The following is a 21,348-nucleotide window of genomic DNA, read 5'->3' on the forward strand; positions in this document are numbered from 1 at the left end:
CTTTCTTTCTTTCTTTCTCTCTTTCTTTCTTTCTCTCTTTCTCTCTTTCTCTCTTTCTCTCTTTCTCTCTTTCTCTCTTTCTCTCTTTCTCTCTTTCTTTCTTTCTTTCTTTCTCTCTTTCTTTCTTTCTTTCTTTCTTTCTCTCTCTCTCTCTCTTTCTCTCTCTCTTTCTCTCTTTCTCTCTCTCTTTCTCTCTCTCTCTCTCTTTCTCTCTTTATTTCTTTCTTTCTCTCTCTCTTTCTCTCTCTCTTTCTCTCTTTCTCTTTCTTTTCTCTCTTTCTTTTCTCTCTCTCTCTCTCTCTTTCTCTCTCTCTCTTTCTCTCTCTCTTTCTTTCTCTCTCTCCCCCCTTCTCTCTTTTTTCTTTCTCTCTTTCTTTTTTCTTTTTCACTTTCTGTCTTTCTCTCTTTTTTTTCTCTTCCTCTCCCTCTCCCTCTCTCTCTCTCTCTCTCTCTCTCTCTCTCTCTCTTTCTCTTTCCCTTATGGATGCGGGAGCAGTTACTGAGGATGGGTGCCGTGGACCTGCCCGAAGCGGCGCGCGGGGCTGGATGTGCGGCGCAGCAAGGCGGGCGCACAGGCACCTCCCAGGGCAGAGCTGCCCTTTGCAGGGCAGGGCTTTGCCCTCGCTGGAAGCGTGCTGAGCTCTGCCCGCATGCTGTGCATGCCGCAGGCTTTAGCACGAGGCGCCGGGCACAACCTTTCTGGTCCTGCCTTGGTTTTACAGTGAAAGAAGTGCAGTGAGCGTCCAGCCCGTGCCATTGTGCAGCCCCAGGTTGTTACCACTTGCATTGATACACATTCGTACAGCTTTACCTAGTAGAATTAGTCCAGATTTGGCAGAAGTGCTTTTTGCTGCAGTCCTCAGCTGCTTGCAAGGCAGCACTGAGACCTGCTTTCTGTTTGGCCTCCTTCTGAAGTGACCTTCCCTGCTGTGCAAAGCAGACCTCCTGGCAGCATTTCTAAGTGTGATACCAGCAGCCTAACAGGGAACGGGGCTGAGAAGGCAACTGAAATAATTTTCCAACACAAACCCTACAACATCTGTTAATTGCGTTAGTCATATTTCAATTGTGGTCTAGCCCGGAGGAATCATTTTGCTTGATGCTGGCGTTGTGGGAGAGCCTGCAGTCTCTGCCACTATGTAAACAAGAGGTAGAAGAATTCACACTGGAGGGAGGGAAGGGAAACATCATGTCATGCTTAACAGATGTCTTCCTGGCTGATAGAGCTAAAATAGCAATTCTTGCAGATTCTTACCTCTCTCTAGGATGGGAACTCCCACTGGATGCCAAGCAGACCAGTAGCAAGAGCTTCGTGTTGGCGTGTGCACGGCACACGCTTTGGGGCCCCGCTGGTCGCTTGTGCTCATGTGAAGAGGCAAAGCTGACGTGTGCAGAAGCAGAAAACTCGCCCCACAGCACACACCGGCTTGACCCATATGGTTCTGTTTCTGGTGGTAACATAAGAGTACAGGAGCGTGTTCAGGTGGCTGGTACACGCTGCCAAAACTTGCCAAAGAAAATTCAAAAAAAGTTCAGGGTCGTCTTGTGCCAGGGTGACTCTTCGGTGATAACATCCCTGCACCATCCATCCATCTGTGCCCAAGAGATGCGCTTGGAAATTATTTTTGGTATTTAATGACAGTTCTGGTGTGTGCGTTTCATTATGTCGAAATAAATTGCATGTAGACACCACTTAGTTACAAGAAGGCACGTTGCAAAAGTCTGCAGGTCCCTGAGAGCTGCTGCCAGAGGTGGCCGAGAGCGAGAGGGCCGCGGTGCTGGTAGGTACTGGGTGCCGGTGCCTTCAGTGCCATATCTGGCTGAGACCCCAATAAACGTGTCTTGTAATGGTGATTTGGGCCTATTAATTGAGAAGGATTTCAGGATGTTAACTCTATAAATAAACCACTGTCCTTCCAGGTGCTTTAACTCGGAGAGGCAGTTTTGAGAATCTCTGCTTGTGAAATTCTGAATATTTCCCTCGTGGGTGCTTGGCTGGGAATATTTCTTAAACAATGGAAACATCATCTTTCGGTCTCCTTCTCCTTTATTTATTGCTTCATTACTTCAAGGCCCTGCCCGAGGAGAATTTCCCATCCATAAGCATCCTGAGACATAAGCCCTTGGGCTCCCAGTGCTTTCCAGCTGCACGGATAGTCTCGCTTTTGTGCAGCCAGGCAGTGGTGCACTCGCCAGCGGAGAGTCCACGGGCATCTCCATCTGTTTGGCAGTGAGTGACTTGCCTTGGTGCTTCTGTTCAGCACACAAGTCTTCTGTCTGTTCGGTGTGGAGCAGGTTCACAGCTGAAGGGATCTTGTAGGAATTTGGTTTTAGTCACTTCTTTTATTCTGATTTTATTTGTCCTTCTTAGGAGGGAGATAGAGGCATCCAAATCCTCTTTTACTGGTCGCATGCCAAAGTTGGATTTATTCTCAACAGTATTTCATCATCCCTGTCTTTCCAGTCATTTCAGGCCTTCTTCCTCCTCCCCTATTTATGAAACTATATGTGCAGCTTCCTGGGAGAAAGCAGCTGCTTGCAAATGCATAACCCACAAGGTAACCTCCAAGTACAAAACTGCCAGCCCTGCAAAAGTGTGTGCCAGGCACAGAGTTGGGCCCCAGCGTTGCATCCAGTGCCGTAGATCCCGGCATCCATGTGTCCTGCCGCGTCCCTCGCCAAACCCCGCTGCACACACGTGGCTTTGCATGCGGAGAAGAGGAGCAGCGCTCCCCGAGGAGGGTTCCTGCACGCTCGGGTGAAGCGTGGTTGGTGCGGAAGAGCCGGGACAGAGGGGACAGACCGCGCTGGATGGGAGCAGGCGCAAGCGTTGGGGATGGGCATGTTGGTGCCACCACACGGAGGCTCCCCGTGTGTCCGGCTGTCCCCAGAGCGTGTCCGGCTGCTCCGGGCGTTGCGATCCAGCAGGACCAGGCACTGCCTTGGGGCCGTGTTTTCAGACCCGCTGCCTTTTCGATAACATGCTGCTGATTCTTGTTAGCAGCTTTCGAGGGCCGGGCCCACTCCGGTGAGACGAAGCCCACGTCTCTCCTCTGAAGAGTCCCAGCTGCGGGGTGCATGAGTGTCGTGTCGTGTTGTCTTTAAGCTGTTCCTGGGCTGGCATCATGCAGTCTTCGGCATATGGACCCTCAAATCCTCATTTCCTCCCAGCTTTAGTAAGATTCAGAACAGAGCCCTGCACTCAGCTGAAGCCTCTTCCTCCAGCCTGGCTGAGGACGAGGTTCCTCCTCTCCTCCTTCCCCCTCTCCTCCTTCAGTGCAGGATGCAGCGGGATGCACGTGGTGGTTACTCCACTGCAGCCAAATAGCCCCTGTCCAAAGCACGTGTAGCACCCGAACGATGCCCTGTGGCAAGAAGCTGCTTTTTCTCTCTGTCACAACATCTGTTTACCTGAAGTACTGATGTTTGCTGTTAGGGGGTGAAGCCTACTCTGCCTTCTTTAAAATTCCTGTAATTACCCCTTGCTGCAGTTTCACAGCAGAGGGAAAGTGAATTGTGTTGTGCTCCCCTCCTTGCGCGTTTCTGATCCAGCCGAGAGCATGGCTGCTTGACAGCAGTTGTCCAAAGCCCCTCCAGTCTCTCCCCAAACCTTTCCATGTACTGTTTTAAGGATCCCCAAATAACAAGAGTATTCACTCAGTTTCTTGAGTGGTTTCAGATGCCTGTGAGGATACAACTCAGCAAGGCTAAACCTCCTGAAAGGCAGAACATGTGGTGGGTGTTGTGCACATCTCTGTCCATCTCTTGCCATTTAGAGTAACAGCCCTTTGCCATAATATAGGTTAATCGTAGGCAGAAATTCGAAAGGAAAAAGCTGTTTTCCCGGAAGGAGAGGGCAGGATATATCATCCATGTGGGGCATATCCACGGGCTCTCCCGCAGGGCTGGGCACCGTAGATAGGATGTGTCTGCAGCAGGAGGAGGTGGGTGCCCACCACACGAGCCTGCTCTCCCCTCATCCACACTTGGAGGTTCCCCCACACCTGGGGACTAGGTTGTCTCCAGGCTGCAGAAGCTGGGGGGTCTTTTGTGCTTCTTTCCAAGCAGAAACATCCAAGCCAAAATCCCAAACAGCCGCAGGAGGAGAACTGGCACATTCCCAGAACGAGGGTTTGTTTGTTGTTTGGCTGATAGGTTTTGCCAGCTGAGTGGTGACAGGACTTTGGCAAAGTGCTTCCTGAATGGAGGCTGAAGGAATAAGAGCAGTGCTGCCCACACACACACACAGGTGCTAGTATTGCAATATTGGACAGGAGGGCTGCCTTGTGCTTAAGGAAACCTTTTAAAGCTGAAGCAGAAAGGAGTAGGAATGTCAGCATCATGAAGACACACAGGCAGGTTGTCCTAACTCAATATTTCTGTCCACTTAGGCAACTTATGACAGTGTTAATCTCTTGCCTTATATTGAAATGCCTGCCATTTATTTTATTGAATAAATGTGTTCTGCTAGCACTCAAGAACTGGCACCAGAGGTTCCCTTGATCACTTTGAAAGAGTGGCAGGACATTTCTGAAGCACAGCACACCAGAAAGGCACACAAGGCCTGGTCATCCAACGCACGGCAGTAGTGCCTTGTTTTGGTGTAACGGGAGCTCAGCGAGGTGTAACCCACCCACTCTTAGCTTCAACTCCTTCATGTTTGGGAGGCTCCTCGTGAGGCGCACGGTGTTGGGGGCTTGTGCTGAATGGTCATTCCAGATTTCAGGTCACTTGCTGGGATGAAGCCGACGTAAGGAAGTTGTTAGCCTAATTCAGACCTAGCTTTCTCCTATCTGGAAACATTAAGACCAGCACATTCTTTGGTATTCCTTACTTTTCAGCATCAGGGAACATGGTATTGAGTGGTGTTGGCTGCAAACTTCAAGAGTTGTTTTCTCTCGGCTGCTCTGTTACAGACCACAGTCATTGACTACGTGAAGCCATCAGATCTCAAGAAGGACATGAACGAGACCTTCAAGGAGAAGTTCCCTCACATCAAGCTGACCCTCAGTAAAATACGAAGGTACATTGCCAGGCCTGATACGGCAGCAACACGATGCAGCTGCCTCACATTTCCGTGCAGTTGTTGTTGTACACAAAGAGAAGCAGAATATTGATCCATTTTCCAAGAACAGTCATCTGTGGAGGCGTTGAATAAGTCAGATGATTTCTCTGATTAACGGCCTGAGTAAACAAAATAGGGGAAGGTGTTCAACCATGTACCAGTCAGGTGTAAAACACAGTGTCTGAAGGAGTGAGGATGCAGAGTGAGTGCAGGCTAGGGATGGGAAAACAAAGAAGCCTTATGGTAGCTTAAAAAGAGATGAAGAAAGAAAATTGTTTTGCCTTGTTCAGAGAGCATGACCAGAAGGAAAATAAGTGATCACCTGCACAATGAAATTTTAGTATTTCATCTTTCTTTCCAGAGGAACAGGCTAGACATACTGCTTTGCTGAGATGCTGAGCCCTGTGTGCTAGCCAGAGAAGTCTGCAGGATGTTGAGGGACTGTTCATTTGAATTTGACCAAATAGAACCAAAAATAAAGCTGCACAGAGGTCACAAGCAGTGAAGTTGTTGTCACTAAATAAATTGTAGGTACTTTAAGAGTTCCAATGAAGTCATTGAAGGTGTCAAAGCTTTTTAGGAGCTTCTGTAGTTTGCTACATATAGGGGGTGAGGCTGAGGTCGAAATGTAATCCCCAAAACAGACTATCAGCACGTTTGCCCAGTAAGTTACATCTTTCTTTACCCCTGCATTTGGCCAAGCAGAAATCTCTGAAAGAATGACTCTAGTGGTGAAACGAGAAGTGCTTTGCCACACAGCTCACGGCACGCTTGTCTGGCCTCTTTCCGCAGCCTGAAGAGGGAGATGCGCAAGCTTGCTCAGGAGGAGTGCGGCTTCGAAGAGCCCACCGTGGCCATGGCCTTCGTGTACTTCGAGAAGCTGGCGCTCAAGGGCAAGCTGAACAAGCAGAACAGGAAGCTTTGCGCCGGCGCCTGCGTCCTCCTCGCCGCCAAAATCGGCAGTGACCTCAGAAAACACGAAGTCAAGCATCTTATAGATGTACGTACGCCCACCGGCAGGTGCCCAGCTGTTTAGCCACCTACCTGCCTTCCTTTATCCTATATCCTTTATATCCTATATCCTTTATCTATATTGATAGTGATAGAGGTGGTGGTGACCAGTGACCTCCACCTCTACGGAGGAGTGAGAAGCTTGCTTGGCCAGGTTGAACAGCCTGGTGTCGGATACTGTCTTACCTGATGCAAGCCAAAAGTTAACCTTCAGGGCATTCATTTTCCTTTAATTATGTTTTCAAGAACCATTAAGGACTCTCCTTTGAGAGGTAAATGCAGATGTTAATTTGGGAAGGAGTATAATAGGCTACTAGGCTTGGATTTCCTTCCTCAAGTTAAGTTTTTGGGCATAGGACATTTTGCTTTCCATGAGAACACTTTACCTCAACCTGCTTTCTGTGTTTGGTTTTCTACCCACTCCCTGCTAAAGTAATTCCCTAATTCAGTTGCAAGCATTAAAATGGCAATCTCATCTATCAGTACAGAAAATCAGGCAGGCAGCTCCTTGCTACCAAACTCTGCCTGGTTCAAAAGACACAAGAAGCTGGTTGGGAAGCAGAAATGGATTCATGCCCTTATGCTACAGTCACAGAAATGGTTTGACAGTTAATTAGAATGGCCTACAAATAGATAGGAAAAAAAAAAGTGAGTAAGAGTCCATCTGGCCTGTCTTGCTACAGAAAGCCAACTGTGAAACCCATCTTCACCATTGTGGACAGTAGTTTCTTTTATTTATTTCTCTTACAATTGTTGCAGGTGACACCTTTGGCCCCTGAGGTGTCCATAAAATCAACTAGATCTAGTTGCAAGGGGAGTGATTTCCCCAGTAGGAGGTTCTAACACATTCTGTCACTGAAAGGACAGTTCATGGTTACAGGTGGAGTATGAACTTGGTTTGCAAGAAGCGCGCAAGTGATTTTTGGTGTGTGCATGAAGCAGGGTATTCCCTCTTCCTGCACTGATAATCCCTATGATGCGTACAAGATATCTCTACTAGAAATGGGAGGAGTAGAGCAGGAGAAATAGCACGTCCAGCCAAACTTGGCACATTCAGGTCAGGTAAAAAGAAGTATCTTGCCGAGTAAGGCGGCAGTGAGGGAAGATCCTCAGGGCCTACACGGGAGGCGCAGCCATGGGGTGGGAGGAGAAAGCCAAGGCTCCAGGAGCCACCAGCAAGGCCCAGCTTTACCAAGAGCAGCAGGGGCATGAATACATGTCTCGCGTGCCCCCTGCTGCAAGGGAGGCCGTCGCTCACGGGGACGTTTCCGCGGCTGTTGTTACAGAAACTGGAAGAGAAGTTCCGGCTGAACCGGCGCGAGCTCATCGCCTTCGAGTTCCCGGTGCTCGTGGCCTTGGAGTTCGCGCTGCACCTGCCCGAGCACGAGGTGATGCCGCACTACAGGCGCCTGCTGCAGCACTCCTAGCGCCGGCCGCCCGGCCCGCGGCCGCTCCGGCCGCCGCGCCGGCTCCGCGGAGCTGCCGCCACGACTGGAAACGCACGAGCCGCCTCGCCACGCTCCGCTCGCCCGCCCTTGCCTTGCTCTCTCCAAAAACAGCTTTTGGGGGGGTTATTTTTCCCTTTCTCCCGCAACATATAGGAAACTCCGCGCTGACGTAAGGCTCTGCGCTCTGACAGCTTTCCCTATGGCTCCTTCCTCGAAGCAGGTGAAGCCCGAGGCGCTGCGTAGTGGTCACTGTTTGCTGGAGCTGGGTGGCCGCCGGCCCTGCCTGCGGGGACTGCGCACGGAGGAGATAGCAAAGCCGAAGCAGGCACCCCCAGACGCCAAGGGCGGCCTCCACTCCATCCCCCTCCATCCCACAGCCCCCGAGGGCCCTCCCGAGCGCCTTCCCCCAGGGCTTTTTCTCCCGGCCTGCTGCGACTTACACGAGGACTTCTTAGCCGCTGCGAAAAAGCTTTTACAGAAGATTTCTTCACTGTGTCCAAAAACAAAAAACAGAAAAAAAAAAAAAAAGAGAGAACGTGCCAATCTATTTTTGTATCAGCAACTGGAAGTGCACTTTTTCCTGTGGGGTGTTTGTGCGTGTGAGTGTGCGACACGGGAGCGAGCCCGGGCCGCGGGGCCGGCTTCGCAGCTTCCCTTACTGATGCTGAGGAGCAAGGCGACCTTACATGTTTACTTCTTGAAAAACCTAACTACTGGAAAAGTGGCAAATGGGAACATTTTTGGACACTTTTTTTTTTCTTCTTTTTTTTTTTTTTTTTTTTTTTTTTTTTATTCTCTGATCTTTCCAACGTTTTACCTTTGAAAGGGTTACACTACTACTACTACTACTACTACTACGAGAGGAGAATCAGCAGCTGACCATTCCTTTTCACTCACGTGCGTGACAAAGATGAAAGAAAGCATTAGGACGAGACTTCCACGTCGTGTTTTATAAAAATGTCTTGTGTTCAGCCACATGCGTATTTTGAACCTTGGCACTTTTCCCACTGTGGAGATGGTTAGACTTGCACTCTGTAGTGTTGTATTTCTGTGCTCTATGTTAGAGTGCATAATAAGCACATTTATTGTGCTGTATCTTAAAACAGTGTTTTATTAAAAAAAAAAAAAAAAAGTAGGGCTCAGTAGTATAACAGGTGTCTTAAGGCTCCAACAACAGGGACATCAGCTGTTGTTATTTTCGGTTTTGTTTTAACTAGAATTGGTTGTGCAAAACTTAAGGTGAGTGACCAGTTAGAGGTCCGGTTCCTGTAGCCATTTCAGTACTGGAGATTTACCCTCAGCTTCCTGCAGCTTCCCAGGTTCTGACTGGACGCCCGGGAAAGGCTGGGAACGCTCATCCCAGCTCCCTGGTGCTGTGTGCACTATGCTAGCGCCGTGCCTGGGGACACTGTTCAATCGCTTTCAGTTAATCCATGAGCTTAGACCCAAGCCCAGTCTTCTCCTGTGCTGATTCACTGAGCAAGCCTTGCCCTGAACATGCCCCGCACAGACCCACTCAAGTCAAACACATTTATGGTATTTCAGACAGATCTAACGCCCTCAGCCACGAGGTTTGGGCTGCAGCCTTCCGCCTCCCAGTCCGGGAGCGCCTGCTCCGAGTACGGAAAGGGCTTTTGAGGAGAAGCTCGAGGAGTGGGACGTAGCAGAGGATGCAGACACACTCATGCTTAACTTCCTTCAGCTTTTACTTTAATCGGTTTTATTCTTTCCTTCGGTGAGGCCAGGAAGCATCCAGTTTCTTTACCGGCTTCCATATGTGTAAGTGCTAGTTTGAGGAACGCCCGTGTGCGCCCGCTCCGTAGGCTCTGCCGAGGTTACGGAAAACACTGGGTCAGGACAAGGGGAGTTTGCTGGGTGCCCTTGCTCTCCCGCCGTTTTGGGGGTGCTCCCTGGGCCGTTATTACTGCTTACCTGAGGGGGAACTGGATACATTCCACCAGGATTGGGGGCAGAGGGGGCAAGGAGACAAGTGCCCCCCACGTTTTGATTTCGAGTCGGATTTTAACGTTACTTCGTGGTACTGCAGGGCAAAAGCACCTAGGGGTGGCAAGATAACGGACTGAAGAACGAGGCTCACGTAGCCTGTAGGGATGCTCCTGAATGGCGCTGTCACATCCTTGTCTTCTCTGCGGCTTCCCAGCCCTGAGCTGCAGTTCACACGGATCTCTGGGATGAAATCTGAGTGCTGGAGACCTGCTTCTGTCGTCGTCGTTTCGGGGAAGGGTTTTGGAGTCGCGTTCAGTTGCAGCTCGAACGTGGAGCAAACGCGATGGTGACGGCGTCGCGCCGGTCGCGCCGGAACGTACCTAAAGCCATATGATGCCACAGGTCAAAGCACAACGCTTGGTCAGCACCGCCACGGTTAGGACAACAGGCAGTATTTGCCCCCGTTTCTCTCCAACCCTGGGAATATTCAGGCTGAAGATAGCAAGGAAATCTGTACCAACCAACCAAACAAGCGTTGATTGTTCGCCTTTGTCTTCACGGTAATGAATGTTGATTTACAAATGATTTTAGGTTCGACTTTACATAGTTTGGAAAATAATCCATTCCATATCACTTGTTATGTTTTGAGACTATATACCATATGCTCTACCATGCAGAGTTTTTTTTTCCTTTTCTAAAATAAAAATAATTTTTTTAAAAAAATTGAAAGGCCCAGACTCTTTCTTCAGCAGTGACAGTAATTAAAATTATCCAGTTCTCTTACCTGCGTGTGCCAAATGTTTTTGGTTTTGCCTTCCTCTGGGACAGAAAAGTGCTTATTACGAAGCCAGTGCCAGTATTACTAGTAACTCCGGTGAGAAGTGAGAGCTGGGGCCATCGCCACAGCACTGTCACTGTCACCACTGCTGACATCGAGTTGCACCTTTGGCACCTAGGGATTTGGTGCAGGGAGCATGGGGCAGGGAGGGAAGGGAAGGGATTCTTGTTTGAACTTTGCTTGCCCATCCATCTCCCATTTTAAACTTCAGAGACAAGGGAGAAAAGATGGAGAGAAGCAGGAGTTTCACATGAATCTCTTCAAATCAACTTGCACTCAAACCCAAAGTTTGTGAACCGAAAAGTTTCTGAACCTCTAAGTCTTGTTCGCTCCCACTGACTGTTAACTTGGTGCCTCAGCATGAGAACAAGCCTGATTTTAATCACAGAACGGAGATGGGCAAACGGCAATCTTTGCACCACGCTACTTCTGGGCTGTTGTTTTCTCTACACCTTGTGCACGCCCGTGGCCCCAAGGTGACCATGCCCTAAGCTCCATCCTGAGAAGAGCCTACAAGCAAACCCAAACTCATCCTTCCTGCAGAGACAGCAGCAAAGATGGGAAGCTCCTCCCCTCCTAACCCGAGGAGGAGTCTTGGAGGGTTTTAAAACTAAATATATTTGGAGAAATTCAATTTGGGTTTATTAAAGTTAATTCTACATTAAAACAACGGCATATGTTTTAAATAAAGCTTCTTGCCACAAGCACTTTCAGGAATACAGTAGTGGGGGGAAACACCTTGCTCAGGGAGCTCATGCTCTGGTACTTGCTGGCACATCTGTAATGAAGGCATCTGGTCCAGATGAGCTCAGAGACCATCTTCGCATTGAGTCTAAAGCCAGAAAGCATTGCCCAGAACCCAACAGCAGAGATCAGGACTAGTAAGTGAGACTAAAACTAAGAGTTGTCATGTGTTACAGAAAAAAATAAAAGAGCAGGAATGAATGATAATTTTGGAAAATGAACTTCATGCACTCAATGCGTCACCATGCACATCACCAGCGTCACCATGCACGTCATGCACGTCACCACTCCTTGTGGAGAAAAGGAGTCTCCCTGCTCCCACTGCCCGAGAGAGGGCTGCACGGGCCCTGGGCAGCCCAGCTGAAGCCCCCTCAGCAGTCGCTGCCCTCTGCCTTGAGGGCCAGAAGCTCCTCAGAGACCACCCGGCCCTTCCTCGCGGGGCACAAGCATTTCTAAGAGTCATCTCGACACGTCTTGCTTCAAAGGGGCAAAGGCCAGCGCATCTCCAAACACCAGAAGATGGTTCTAATCTCACACTCTTCTAGTCGTGAGTGTTTAATGCCCTTTTCTGGAGTAATTTACACATTATCCCTGCCATCTTGAAACACCCTGCTCCACCGAGCAGCACAGATCAGAAACTCGAGTACTCCCAAGGGCAAATGTTAAAATTCATACCCAAAATGTTAAAATTCAAGACCAAACCAGAGCTGAAAAGTGTTCAGCTCCTCTGATGGACTGAAAGGGTCACTAATATTTTCTGGATCCAAAACCCCATAAGCTGTCAACTGCCTACGAGGGCTAGCTCTGTGTCATCCTATTTGTGTACAGACTGCAGTGGAATTAAACTAATGACATATGTCAAGGAAAAACTATTTTTTATCCAGTGCTCAATCTCAAATCTCCTTTAACTTGAGCAGTACTGCCCAGTGAGACCTGTACCGGTCAGTGCAACATACAAGCCACCGCATCGAGATGTCTTCTCCAATGAACCTTTCAAGTATCAAAACTGAAATTATCAGTCACACAGACAAACAGAGAACGATCAGGCTATCAGGTCCCACTTCCTCTTTCGTTCCTCGTTAGCTGCTTTGCCCTTGATTGCCTTTTTTTTTTTTTTTTTTTTTTTTTTTTAATATCGGTAAGCCTAAAGATAAGAAGGAAAAAAAAAAAAGCTGGTGCAACGCTGGGAGTTGGGTCTGGGTGACTTTCACACTGCGCACCCAGAGCTGAAGGCTCCACCCTGGGTCTGATTTATTTTAAAAGCCTGCTGGGCCCATTAATGGAAAATTTGGCTCTGTTCAGGCTATGGTGTCGTCCACGGAGTGGAAAAAACACAATTGTTAGGGACAAATATTGGAGAAATGGTAATCCGTGATCCAAAGCAGATCCTTGGTTAGATGGAGAGGGTGACATGAAAGGTTACAAGGCCACAAGGCTGCGAAAATATTTCTTGCCAGTTCCTTACGGCAGGCACCAAGAGGCCTGCAGGCCGCAGAGCAGGAAAATCACAGTTTTGTAGCTCCCACAGCTACCAGCACCGCTCTCCCTCACATCTGACTCTGCAGCTTTCTACCCAGGACACTTCTCTCTCAGCACAGACCTCATTCCTCTTCCCCATGAGGACTAACACTACTTAATGTATAAATACATATCTACTGGCTCTTACCGCAGCTCAGTAAAACAGGGAATAACCAGGGAACAGCTCTACTTTGGACTGAAATCAGAGCAGGACGCAGAAGAACAGCGGTGAGGGCCCTCCAAGCCCGTCCACCGAGGGCCTAAGGGAGTCATCTCCCACCCTGCCTGGTCTGCCTCGGGACAGCAGGGAAGGCCACCCTTGGCATGAAGACCTGGAAATCCTCCCAACACACCTCGAGGCTGTTTCAAAGGGTATTTAAAACCCTATATTGGCTAAAACAGGATGGTAGGCACACCAGATTTGCACCACAGGGACTTCCGTAAGAGACACCACATCCATCATTGCCCAATTCCCGGCACTACAGAAGCTTGTCCTCATCTACCCGTTCCAGTGCACTTACTGAGGAGTCCCAGTAGCCTCTCATGCTTCACCCAGTGCAGACTACAGGGAACATTTCTGATCTGTAAGCTTTAAGGTGGTGTGCTGACAGCATGTTCACAGCTTAAGTGAATAGCCTGTAATCACCTGCGTGGTCCTCTTCATTCCGGGAGAGGCTGGTGCATGGGCACGTGTTCCTTTCTGCTGCAAAACCCTCTGGGAAAGCTGGCCAGACATTGCCTGTTGGAACCCATGCAGGTGGCCCAGATAATCAGACTGATCTGAAGGAAAGAAAAGGAGAATGGGACTTTTTCCTACAGTCCAACATCCCTTTCACAGTCTTCTTTCTTTTGAGTTAGGTAACAGAAAAGAATTGCTCAGTTTAAAAAGCAAAACAGAAACACAAACTCATGAATTACTCCTGAATTTTCGCTTCACAGAGTGTAATCCAGAGAACCTGTCAGTTCATTTTCCTTTCAGAAGCAGATTCTTCCCTTCTTTTGGTACCTGCTGTGAAAAACTATTTTGGAGTCCAGTGGCGATGTGCTTTGCGAGACTGACCTGTCGAAGCAATGGGACAGGAGACCTATCCCTACTACCATTAGAATGACTCTCCATCCAAAATATTCTCCTTAGTTTCCTAAAGAGAAAAGAGATTTGTTTGATCACACTCTGGCCTCTCCCTGCCAGCTTTTGCAGCCCACAGTGAGTCTGAGAAAGCGGTAGGAATGACAAGGATATGCTCCTGAAAGACTCCTTAAAATACGAAGCTGAGGGAAGAAGTCACAGTAGCTGCCTTCACCGAAGGCCGTATCAGACACTGGAGAAGCCCATCCAATATGCCCTGGAAAAGCAGCTACATCTGCAACGCTGCTGCCCCCAGAGCAGCTCGTTAGGCAGGCTCTGCTTGCAGTGGTTCCAGGTGCTCACAGATCCACTGAGCCAGTTTGCTCCCACACTGCAAGCACTACGAACAGACTTTCCAGAGCACAAGGGAGCTTAGGGGCTAGCACGGGAATTCTTAAGGGGGGGTGGAAAAAGTGAATCAAAAGCTGAAAAAAAAAAGCAGAAATACTGCCCTTAGACCCACTGGTTTATTTTATAACAATACTCGTATGATAAACAGTATTTTTGCACTTAACAGTGTAGCAATAAGATCCAAAAAGTTTTTAAAAAATTGTATAACCACAACTTTTTAAAAAAAAAAAAATTACTACAGAATAAAGGAAGAGATGCAAGCAGTGACCTAGAAATTTATTGGGCACTACAAAAAAATTACTCCAAATCCTTAAAGAATGTCACAGATCTCGTGCCACAGGCTTGCTTTACTGTTTGTTTCCAAATGATCACATGGAAAACGATGACAAAAAAGCAGGAACATGTTTCTGGAGCAGCCTATCCAAGGTAAGAGAGTCAAAGCTCCAAGGCTCCAGCTCACAAAACAATTTGTCATGAAGTGACTTATTGAAGTCTCTCAGAGAGAAGCAACACAAAAGACAACTCTTTTAAGAGCATATTCCTTTTTTTTTTCCCCCATAAGAACATAACCGCTTGCAATAGTAGCTGTTGCAATATAATTTTCCTTACTTTCTTCCTCCTATCTGAATTCACAGCGTAAGATATTCTCATCAGCAGTCTTCTCTTTAAAGGAGCTGTATCTAGCCTGAGGCCCATATGAAGTAAAGAGAATATCATGACTGAATGATAAGCAGATTTAGACTGCATAATTTTAAAAGAGGTACACATGGAGTTTATTAATTCCTAGTGCAAAACATGGTAATAGACCCAAGTTTCCTCTAGCTTAGAAAATTCTCAGCAGCTCCCCCTGAGATTTGGGTTGCCTGCTATTTTACTTAAAGCTGCAGAGCCTGCAGCTCTGAGGTTATGTGGTTCCCAATATTCCCTGCAATTACTCTTTGGAAACGAGGTTCTCTGATTTCAGAGAGGACTCTGGGGCAGAATCCCAGTGCCCTTGTGCCATCTGTTCAGCAACTGGAGAAATGAAAGGCCAAGAGATGCTCCGTAGGGAAAGGGGATGCTGCTTTCTGGCTTCTACCCCAATGTCTATGTGGGGGCTGCCACGGGTTCCTCTGCCGTGACTTCGGCAGCTACTGCCCCGCGAGTCAGCGTTTGCTCTGGTGAACTGCCCTGCTCTTCTCCAAAGACTCCGGCATCACGGAAGCGCTTGTTTATCTTAACCCAAAGGGAAACAATGGAGCCGAGGGTTTTTCCATCCAGGGCTGCAGTAAGCAACTTACAACGGGGCTGTTCAGACCACGAGCTGCTCGCTGCTGCTTTGCTCAGCAGTTTCACCCCTCGCCTCTGAATACAGCTGAGCCAGGCAAAATTCAGTTGTGTAAGGCTGGCTCCCCCTCTCCTTGGAAGGAGAGATTTATTTCCTTTGGTTACAGCTCATCAAGTCTTGAGGCTGCAGCCATCTGTGTTCATCTCCAAACAGTCTGGTCTTATTTGTCATTAATAAGAAGCTCAACAAGCACCCATGCTGAAGACAGTAGGAGCAGAGAAGTATAATAAAGATATAAAAGTTGTCGTGCTGAAATTTTTAGCTTCTGTGTCTACCCTACATCCTGATTCCTTGAATGGAACTAAATGAGACACTAAATGAGAGAATACAGTGAGCTCAGCCCTGAAGCAATGGAGCATTTGAAAGAAAGTTCAGCTCCATTTTTAGAGGCTTTTGCTGGTGATTTGCAGAGCTCAGGCACTGCAGCAACAGCCAGGATCAGGGTGGTGAAGAAGGGAACTTGGATGCTGTTCTGCCTGATAAAATTTATTATATCTCTTAACATTTTAGCTATTTGTGTGTTCCCCCCCAAACTGCTTGGTGTCGGGTACTGCAAGGTTGCTGTGTAGACAGAGCAGAGTGCTCAGCTGCTGGCAGACGAGATGCAAGGCAACGCTTTGCTCTAACTGCCTCTGCCTCTCACTTGGTCTGCGGTGGCCCCAGGAAGGGATCGGCACGTCTGTCGTGAAGCCTAGAGGAAGGGGTGGCCCAGCAGAGCTGGCGGCTTGCAGGGACACTTTTGCTGGCACTGAACCATCCCGCGGGATTGCAGGCTCCTTGTGGCTGGCGTTGGTTAAATGCTTGGACCTGAAAGAACTGCATTGATAACGTGCAACAAATGATGCACAGGACATCCCACCACCGATGAGGCAGAGAGCAAGCTGATTTGTAGGCATCAGTAAGAGAGAGGAGACTCCTTGAGGAAAGTCCTCCAGGCTTGCCATCTTTCCCTGGCTATGTGTGGAGACTTATGGCCTGACCCGTTTCTCAGTCTGCATATCCATCGATGGCCAGTGCCTTACAACCTCCAACCTACCTGTTTCTCAGTCTGAATATCCATTCCCTCCAAATAACATCCATGTGCTCTCCTTAACTTTCCAAGGAGCTGTGCTGGAGGCTTGTTTTATTCAGACAACTTGCTGAGGGCGGACAGTATTACTACACAGTATTGCAAGACTGGATGCATGTGACTCCAGAATAAACAAATGTGCTGGTACCTTTTCACCTGATCACCTTTTTGTCATCATCGGAAGGCAGAGAAATCACAAGGTTAAGTGTAAACATGGATCAAATTTCTCAATTAAAATAACCCTTAACTCTGCTTCCCAAATGTGTATTGAGTTGCTTGAGCCAACAGAGTAGAGCAACTATGACTTCCCCAGCAGTGTATGAAAGAGAAGGCCTAAATCTCTCTCAGAATGCAGTTTGGAGTTGTGAAAGGGAGCGAGCCACGAATGGCAAATGGCAGGAAGGGAGGCTAGAGTGTCCTCGGTTCCTGACACTACTCTACTAAAGCAAGGTTGGTGACCACAGTGATGGGATTGCAGGCAGCTGCTTGGGAAGCATCTCGTCCGCCTCAGAATTCAGAGGACTGTGTGGCTTGCTTTTCTATACAAGCACAAACTCTGACAAGTTCTGAGCTATGTGCTTCTAAATATCCACTACAAAGCCCAAGAAAAATATACTAAGCATGTTCTCATCATGGATTTCAAAGAGGCTTTGTATGTCATCAAATGAAGAACTCAGGATGTGCCAGCTGACTAGCCCAACTATTTTGGCAGCAGCAACATTAGTTATCAAAAAGTGGGAAAGCCCATTATGACTCGGGACCAGCCCAGTGGGGGAAGAGGTCCCTTCCCCACCCTGGTGGGGATAATGTAGCTTTCTCACCCGCTTTCCCAAAAAAATAGGGGTGTAGATATCAAAGTTTACATAGTTTCACCTTCAAAGCATAGTTAAAAACCTGTAAACTTTCTACAACAAGGCAGTTAATGTGGAAATGATTACACAACCCGCACGGGTTCCTGTAATTCCTTCTGGGGACTAAACAGCTACAAACTTATAGCGTACTCCAATTAAAAATAAAAAAAAAAAAATAAAAAGCCACACATATTTCAACACATTTTCAGGAGGAAAAAAACAACTATCTTACTTTATCTCCTGGTACAAATCTTTTGAGCCTCAACCTTCTTACCTTCTTTCTGTCCTGCCCCCAGCCTCCTCGCCCATGCCTTCTTTTCAAAAGCAAATTTGAGTCTGCCCCTATGCCTAGCACCCGGAACAGGATGAAGGTTTTGCACTGGGACTCTTGCCAGGTTCACAGTAACAAATGCTGTTTTGGAAAGGTGTTCATTCAGTTTCTGCTCTGGGCAAGACAATTTGCCACAGGGTTTTCTTCAACAAGCTACCTGCTACCTCCTTGAGCTTAGGGTGAACCAGAAAATCAGGGAAAATGTTCTTTCCTCAGCCCTCTTACCCCAAGTAACTTCTCTACAACACCCACTAGAAGCCTTCCTTTCAAAATATGTTTTATGTCCACATAACGCATCCGGAATTCTTCAGATCTTCTTGAGGATGGGAAATAAGAACATAAATTTACATGTTCAGCTACAACGCAGTTGCCCAAAACATAATTGTAACCAGACCTCTGTCCTTTACCAAGACATTTAATACATCCTCTCCTCTTTTTTTGTGTTTTTTTTTAATACCCTTTCCCATTGCTTTTTGTTAAGATCACTGGCTCTGCATATTTTCAGCTTCACTAGGAAATGGGTGCTGAAAGACTGGCACGCGGTCCCTTCCCCGCCGAGTGCGACCATCACACTGCAGTGAGCAGCAACAGAAACAGAGCTTCAGAGCTAAGCGCCCGATTCACCTCACCCGGCCAACAAAAGCTTCTGCAAGCTACGTCAGAGCAGCCAGATGCAGAAGATTGTCTCTGTGCCCCGTCCATGTGGCCTGTGGTTTTGTAACCCACTTGCAGTCCACATCCATGAGCTTCACTAGCTCATTCTCTGCTCCAAGACACACATGGAAAATAAAGGTGGAAGCAACCCAAGATGAGAAAGGTGTTATATGATTCAGGACCATCTCCCAACAGAGGGGTTTTATCAAAGCCAGTAGATAGGAAGTAGGTTCCATCTCCAGGTGAGGAGGAACTTCTTTCCTGTGAGGGTGACAGAGCCCTGGCACAGGCTGCCCAGGGAGGCTGTGGAGTCTCCTTCTCTGGAGGTCTTCAAAACCCGCCTGGATGCTGCCCTGTGCCACATGCTCTAGGTGTCCCTGCTTGAGCGGGAAGGTTGGACTAGATGATCTCTAGAGGTCCCTTCCAACCTTGAATATTCTGTGATTCTGTGATAGGAAAACAGGGTGACACAGAAGCCACCACAGAATCACAGAATGGTTGAGGTTGGAAGGGACCTCTAGGGTCCAACCCCCCTGTTTCAGCAGGGACACCTAGAGCACCATCTAGTCCAACCCCCCTGTTCCAGCAGGGACACCCAGAGCACGGGGCACAGGGGACATCCAGGCGGGTTTGGAAGATCTCCAGAGAAGGAGACTCCACAGCCTCCCTGGGCAGCCTGTGCCAGGGCTCTGGCACCCTCACAGGGAAGAAGTTCTTCCTCACATGGAGATTGAACCTCCCATGTTTCAGCTTGCACCCCTTGCCCCTTGTCCTGTCACTGGCCACCACTGAGAAGAGCTTGGCCCCTTCCTCCCTACATTTCCCCTTCATGAACTTATACATGTTAATCAGATCCCCTCTCAGCCTTCTCTTCTCCAAGCTGAACAGGCCCAGCTCACTCAGTCTCTCCTCATACGAGAGATGCTCCACTCCCTTAATCACCTTTGTTGCTCTCTGCAACCCTCTAGAAGCTCCACAACTCCCTGACTACCAGACTCCCTCAAAAAGGCCACCAGGCTCTAGTCTGTCTCTGTCACCCCATATTCTGCAGGCCCAAGGACAGAAAAGCCTTTAGGCTCAAGTGTCCTTAAATGAAAGACACTGAAAAAAACCAGAAGTTCTCCACCCACTTAACCACAGAACCATCGCTACACATGTAGGTATTAATTAGTTTAATTGCAATCTCTACAATGTAAACAAACTCCTCCTTTCTCAGAACTCTGTATTTGCAGTCTTTGAATGACCACGGGAAAAGGCAACTAGATACCAACACTCTGCCCTTTGCATATTTGTTCTCAAAAGTTACTAAATTCAATCGTTTGCACGTCTTGCAAGAGCAATCTTGCTGTTGGACTTTCAAGGTTTCATATTTGCAGATCAGTACTGTAACCCCGAGAAGTGTTGTTCACCCCTACAATAGCCCCTTTTAGAGACAGGGCTCAATTAACACCAGGCCATTTCTTCCTCGGGAAATTACCACGTTTACTCTACCCCTTCCCCTCTAGTCACCAATCCCCTTAAGCCCAGCCTGCTCTACGGCTGAACGGGAACAAAAAACGGCTTTTTGTCTGCTCTGAGACATCCAGACCATGGCCTGTCCTTGAATGTTACACATCATGGCCACAGAGATAGCTGCTCCCACACCAAAGGCTCCAGCGGCCACTGCAGAAGGTCGGCGCCGACCTCGTCAGTTAACGGTCGCCCAACCGTCGCCCAACGGTCGCTCGTGGGTAACCGGGGGGCTCCTAACGGCAGCCGAGGGCAGAATCAGCCAAGCGGAGCCTCCTCAAAGCCGGTCTCGCCTTTAGTGACATGGTTCCCACCTATACAGGCACAAGAGCTTCCAGAGGCTCTTCCAGCCACCTTAACGCTGCCATCGGCCCATGTTACACATCACCTCAATGAGGGGAAACCTCTTTCCATTGACTATGGAGGAAATTCCATAACTTCCATTAACACACTACACGTCAGATATGTTATGTCAGAAGAGTCCCTCTCCTCCACTTAAGATTTTGGTTACTGAAATTCTTTTACCATGTAAATATTCCCCGAAACATTACCAAATGACCATTTAATATTGCTTTTACACAGATTGCTTTCCCAGGCATTAATGTCAAGTCTAATTTCTAACAGTTATTAAACAACTGAAACGAACCTGGTTTAAGAACTGTTGAGATTAATTCCCTTCTATTCTTTCTGACATTCATTCAAAGTTTCTTTTACCTCTTGCAGTAATTTAAGAGACAAACCACTGCTGGGAACAGTATGAGTTCCTTCAGCCCCCCTCTGGCTGGCAAAAATTCGCAGAGTTCAAGAGAAAACTTGCAGAATAGAAGAGGGAAAAAGACACAACGAGGAAGTACTACAGACAGTGAGATTTATTGCTGATTTCCCCATTCAAAGCTGTCAATCGCAGACAGGAACTACCTTAAGAAACTCCATGGCCCTAGTCACTATGGCAGTTCAGACAACGTGACTAGGGACACTGTGAGCCCCTGGGGAGCTTGCGGCTCCAGAACCATTAGGAACAAAATCCACGCTTCCTGATCCTTGACTCATGGCAGGATCTGGATGCTGACACTGCTGCCAGCCTCCTACAGAAATAGGGGGTATCCACTGAGGAACTGTTGCTTTTCCTGAGTTCAGATCCCTGTACAAGAAGCTGCTACTGGGAGGTTCCCACACAGAACCAGCTTTTGCTTTGCCTCGTCCATCAGAAACAGCTTTTGTCTTGTGCTTTGAGGCAAAGCCTCCCAAATCACCCTACCGGCTATGCTGCTCTCTTACCAGCACTGTTAACAGCATATTTTTCCCTTATTTAAAAAAAAAGGGGGGGGGGAGGGGAGTCTCTCTCCTTGTGTTTGGTTGCATTTCTTCGTTCTTGCTGCTGCACTTGATTCATGATGAGAGTTTCTAAGCTGCAGGCCAGTCCTCTTCCAACTGGGGAGATGCGGCTCCTCCTTATGTGCCTGTCCTCTCCGTGTAAACGAGCAAAGCTTCTCCAGCTCCACCGATCACGAGGCTGTAAGCAAAGCACAGCACCATTCAGCATCAGGCAATCCCTCCAC

The 21,348-nt window shown here is 48.1% G+C and overlaps 2 protein-coding genes across 3 annotated transcripts in view; one reads left to right on the top strand and one right to left on the bottom strand.

Annotated features, from left to right (window-relative positions):
- Window positions 1–8,127, top strand: part of CABLES1 (Cdk5 and Abl enzyme substrate 1) — a 59,205-nt gene extending 51,078 nt beyond the window's left edge. Inside the window, exons 9-11 of the mRNA XM_026035507.1 lie at window positions 4,917–5,023; window positions 5,858–6,065; window positions 7,363–8,127. Of these exons, the coding sequence (XP_025891292.1) occupies window positions 4,917–5,023; window positions 5,858–6,065; window positions 7,363–7,503 (456 nt within the window). The 3' untranslated portion in view covers window positions 7,504–8,127. The remainder of the gene's footprint in view (window positions 1–4,916; window positions 5,024–5,857; window positions 6,066–7,362) is intronic.
- Window positions 8,128–21,152: 13,025 nt separating this feature from the next.
- TMEM241 (transmembrane protein 241) overlaps window positions 21,153–21,348 on the bottom strand; it is a 49,185-nt gene continuing 48,989 nt past the window's right edge. For both annotated transcript variants that reach the window (XM_026035452.1, XM_026035450.1), the window contains exon 15: window positions 21,153–21,302. In XM_026035452.1, coding sequence (XP_025891237.1) covers window positions 21,242–21,302 — 61 coding nt within the window. In that variant the 3' untranslated portion in view covers window positions 21,153–21,241. The remainder of the gene's footprint in view (window positions 21,303–21,348) is intronic.

The sequence above is a fragment of the Nothoprocta perdicaria genome, unplaced genomic scaffold (genome assembly GCF_003342845.1).
Source record: "Nothoprocta perdicaria isolate Ctin4 unplaced genomic scaffold, notPer1 scaffold_16, whole genome shotgun sequence".
In the NCBI taxonomy this organism is placed as follows: Eukaryota; Metazoa; Chordata; class Aves; order Tinamiformes; family Tinamidae; genus Nothoprocta; species Nothoprocta perdicaria.